At 65.7% G+C, this 4,688-nt stretch overlaps 1 protein-coding gene across 1 annotated transcript; it reads right to left on the minus strand.

The window, feature by feature from the left end:
• Positions 1 to 349: 349 nt before the first annotated feature.
• On the minus strand, positions 350 to 2,181 carry NGRN (neugrin, neurite outgrowth associated). The gene is made up of 3 exons (XM_039491890.1): positions 2,080 to 2,181; positions 1,295 to 1,405; positions 350 to 1,095 (listed from the first exon to the last, which is right to left on the minus strand). Exons 1-3 carry the CDS (start codon positions 2,166 to 2,168, stop codon positions 435 to 437), a joined length of 861 nt encoding a protein of 286 aa, XP_039347824.1. The 5' UTR covers positions 2,169 to 2,181; the 3' UTR covers positions 350 to 434.
• Positions 2,182 to 4,688: the final 2,507 nt, after the last annotated feature.

The following is a 4,688-nucleotide window of genomic DNA, read 5'->3' on the forward strand; positions in this document are numbered from 1 at the left end:
GGCCAGGCCTCCAGGCAGGGTCAGCGGGGAGCCCTGCCCGTGTGCACCCCCTGCCCAGAGCCAGGCTGCCAGGCGCTGCCCAGAGCCGGGACACTTGCTCCAAAGGCTGCAGGAAGGAAGCACCTGAAACCACCCGTCCAACAGCCAGCGCCCAGCTCTGCTCCCTGAGCCCAGGGCAGCTCAGCACCGGGGGGTAACGCGCCCGCCCGCGGCACAGCAGCACTGCTGCTCCTCAGGGTGGCCTTGGCGGGGGGGCAGGAGGGTGCCGCAGGCCTCCGCCGCACAGGGACAGAAGCAGCACACCTACAGCCGTGACCAAGGCCAGGACAGGGGCACGCGAGGCAGCAGGGACTTTGTAATATTTTATTTTTCCCTGGGTGGAAAGGCCAGCAACGCCCTGGGCGGGCCGACAGTAACAGGGGCCAACCCACACCCTACCCGCTCTTTTCACCACCCGGCTGGGGAAAGGGCTGCATGTTGTTCCCCTCCCCATGGGCTAGTCTAGCTGGGAGCCGATACAAGAAATTCCCATTGCTGTCAAAATATTCCTGTCCTCTCTGCACCACTTTGGTGCTGGTGTCCCAGCCTTCTGCGGCCAGCTCCTCCTCACTCAGGGCCTCGCCATCCCACTCTTCAGTGTCTCCTCCTGCCAAAGAGCTTCTCACGAGGGCGGCTTCCATCCCAGCCACAGGCTCAGTTCCATCCTCCTGAAGAGGCTCCGGCTGGGCGTTCCTTCTGTTTTGCCTCTCCCCAGTTCTCCAAAGTTGCCGATTTCTCTGGGGCTTTGAGCTGCTGGACTGGCCCCCAGGCACGATAAAGGCTCCAGACTGGGGCATGTCCTTGGGCCTGGCAGGCAGCAGCTGCTGAGCTGCTTCTCCTGCGGAGATGGCCACCAGCTCAGCTCTCCGGTCTGGGCCAGCCTGCTGCTCCCGGCTCCCCTGTTTACCCAACACCTTTGCATCCTGCTTCATCCTTCGCTCCAGTGGGGGAGAGAACTTGCTCCTCAGCACCCTCTGGATGACATCCGTGCTGACACAGAAACCTTGGGCCAGACGGGCCACGGGCCATTCCTCGGGGAAGGCCTGCCTTAGATACCTGCCAGGAGAGGACACAACGGAGACAGTCACTGCCAGCCCAGAGCCTGGCAAGCACAGCGATGCCTCAGTCCCAGCCACACCGGGCTCAGGGGGACACCTGCTGCTCCAGCAGCCTGCACCGGGGTCAGTGGCCAGGACCTGCCCTGCCCACGCTCCAGGGCTGGGCTGCCAGCCGCACCCCCTCCCGCCCTGCTCACCGGATCTGCTCCATGGCCTGCCAGCTCAGGCTGCGCTGGGGGGGCCCCGCAAGCTCCAGCTCCTTCCGCAGCCTCCGCAGCCTCACCGCCTTCCTCTGCTGCTGCAGAGCCCTGGGGAGGGAGGGAAAAGGAGGTGAGGAGCTGAGTGCACTCTGCCCCCCCATCCTGCCCTGGCCCCAGCCCCAGCCCTGTTCTGCCCCCCCATTCTGCCCTGGCCCCAGCGCCAGCCCCGTCCTGCCCCAGCCCGGCCACTCTGCCCCCCCATCCTGCCCTGGCCCCAGCCCCAGCCCCGTCCTGCCCCAGCCCGGCCACTCTGCCCCCCCATCCTGCCCTGGCCCCAGCGCCAGCCCCGTCCTGCCCCAGCCCGGCCACTCTGCCCCTCCATCCTGCCCTGGCCCCAGCGCCAGCCCCGTCCTGCCCCAGCCCGGCCACTCTGCCCCTCCATCCTGCCCTGGCCCCAGCCCCAGCCCCAGCCCCGTCCTGCCCCAGCCCGGCCACTCTGCCCCCTCCCCCCATCCTGCCCTGGCCCCAGCCCCAGCCCTGTCCTGTCCCAGCCCGGCCACTCTGCCCCTCCCCCAGCCCGGCCACTCTGCCCCGCATCCTGCCCAGGCCCCGGCCCCAGCCCCGTCCTGCCCCCATCCTGGCCACTCTTCCCCATGCTGCCGGGGCCCCATCCTGCCCCAGCCACTCTGCCCCCCATCCTGCCCTGGCCCCAGCCCGGCCACTCTGCCCCCCGCATCCTGCCCGGTACCCCACCCCCAGCCCGGCCACTCGGCCCCCGTCACCTCTCCACCTCCTGCGGCGCCGGCCGCGCCGCCCCCCGGGCCAGCAGGCGGCTCAGCCCAGCAGCCCGCGGCAGCAGCGGCCCCGCCATGGCCGGCGCAGACACCGCGCGAGACGGGGCGGGGCGGGGTCTGTGGAGCCAGGGCCGCCCCTGAGGCTGAGAACCAGGGACCCGGGGGGGCAGGGCGCTGCAGCGGAGATGTGGGGGTGCTATGGGAGATCTGGGGTTGCTGGGGCAGAGCACTGCAGGGGAGATGTGGGGGAGGTGGGGCAGGGCGCTGCAGGGGAGATCTGGGGCACTGTGGGAAATCTGGGGGAGGTGGGGCAGGGCCTTGCAGGAGAGATCTGCGGGCACGGGCAGGGCGCTGCAGGGGAGATCTGGGGGAGGTGGGGCAGGGCGCTGCAGGGGAGATGTGAGAGTGCTGAGGGAGGTGGGGCAGGACGTTGCAGGGGAGATCTGGGGGTGCTAAGGCAGAGCACTGCAGGGGAGATGTGGGGGAGGTGGGGCAGGGCCTTGCAGGGGAGATCTGGGGGCACTGGGGCAGGGTACTGCAGGGGAGATCTCGGGGTGCTGAGGCAGAGTGCTGCAGGGGAGATGTTGGGGTGCTGGGGGAGGTGGGGCAGGGCGTTGCAGGAGAGATCTGCGGGCACGGGCAGGGTGCTGCAGGGGAGATCTGGGGTAGGTGGGGCAGGACGTTGCAGGGGAGATGTGGGGAGGTGGGGCAGGACGTTGCAGCAGAGATGTTGGGGTGCTGGGGAGGTGGGGCAGGGCACTGCAGGGAGATGTGGGGGTGCTGGGGGTACTGGGAAGGGTGCTGCAGGGGAGATGTGGGGGAGGTGGGGCACGGCGTTGCAGGAGAGATCTGGGGGTGCTGGGGCAGAGCGCTGCAGGGGAGATCTGGGGGAGGTGGGGCAGGGCGTTGCAGGAGAGATCTGCGGGCACGGGCAGGGTGCTGCAGGGGAGATCTGGGGGAGGTGGGGCAGGGCGTTGCAGGAGAGATCTGTGGGCACGGGCAGGGTGCTGCAGGGGAGATCTGGGGTAGGTGGGGCAGGGCATTGCAGCAGAGATGTGGGGGAGGTGGGGCAGGGCACTGCAGGGGAGATGTGGGGGTGCTGGGGGTACTGGGGAGGGTGCTGCAGGGGAGATCTGGGGGTGCTGGGGCAGGGCGTTGCAGGGAGATCTGGGGTGCTGGGGAGGTGGGGCAGGGCATTGCAGCAGAGATGTGGGGGTGCTGGGGCAGGGCATTGCAGGGAGATGTGGGGGTGCTGGGGAGGTGGGGCAGGGCGTTGCAGGAGAGATCTGCGGGCACGGGCAGGGCGCTGCAGGGGAGATCTGGGGGAGGTGGGGCAGGACGTTGCAGGGGAGATCTGGGGGCACTGGGGCAGGGCGCTGCAGGGGAGATGTGGGGGAGGTGGGGCAGGGCGCTGCAGGGGAGATGTGGGGGTGCTGGGGGTACTGGGGAGGGTGCTGCAGGGGAGATCTGGGGGTGCTGAGGCAGAGCCCTGCAGCAGAGATGTGGGGGTGCTGGGGCAGAGCCCTGCAGGAGAGATGGAGGGCGCTATGAGAGGGGGCAGGGTGTTGCGAGCAAGGGGAAACACCATGAAGGTGGCCTATGGGGAAGGGGACCCAGGCGTCACTGTGCACAGCTGGGCTCGGTGTGCAGGTGCAGGTGCAGGTGCAGGCAAAGAGCATACAAAATATTAGGTGCCATTGTACAAACGAACAAGGCAGCCTCACTTGGATCCTGTGCCAGCAGGGGTCACCCCACCCCCGTCAGCAGGGAGCTGGCAGGACTAGAGGGGCTCCCAGAAGTGTCACAGGAACAGTTAGGAGCCTGGAGAAACTCTGCTGTGAAGACAGATTCTTGCCCTAGGGAGGAGACCGATAAAAGGGGAGGTGATACAAGTCTATAAAGTAGGGACTGGTTTAGGGCAGGGAGATCGAGAGCATCTGGTCACAAAATGGGTGACTTGGTGACATTGCAGGGTGGGCAGTTCAAAGCCAATCAAAGGAAACACTTTTCACACAACCGCTGATCAGAATATCCCATTATCATTAACAAGTATTTTGGCAGGGAAATTAAACCTTGTGCTTCATAGTTTAAAACAACCTTTAATGACCAGGGATTAGACTAAAACCTAGATAGGGCAGATTACCCTACATCTGCCTCCTGGGGGGTTCTTCACCTTCTCAAGCATCTGGTACTAGTCACTCTTGGAAACAGGATCCTGGACTAGCTGGATTGTGGGTCTGAGCCAGTCTGATATTTGTCAGTCCCTGTGTCAGAACTCACTGAGTGGCTGTTGCTATGTGCTCACTCAGCCCCTCCTCCCAGGAGGGAATGAAAGGGTTTAGTAGAACAAGCAACTGCTTTGTTTTGATCCTCATATGCTGCTTCCTGCAGCTAGGCACTGCTGAGAGCCCTGAACAACATATAGGCCAGCAGGTTCCTTTGCTAAGGTCTGTGGAGGGCAGCCCTGCCAGCAGCAGCCTGTGGGGTCTAGGCCCATGAGGGAGGAATCAGACAGCACCTCCCAGAGCCAGGGCTAGTCCGCATCTGCTGCAATGCTGCAGGGGTCACAGGCAGAAGGACAGACTGACGGGGAATTG

The sequence above is a fragment of the Mauremys reevesii genome, linkage group 10 (genome assembly GCF_016161935.1).
Source record: "Mauremys reevesii isolate NIE-2019 linkage group 10, ASM1616193v1, whole genome shotgun sequence".
Taxonomy (NCBI): Eukaryota; Metazoa; Chordata; order Testudines; family Geoemydidae; genus Mauremys; species Mauremys reevesii.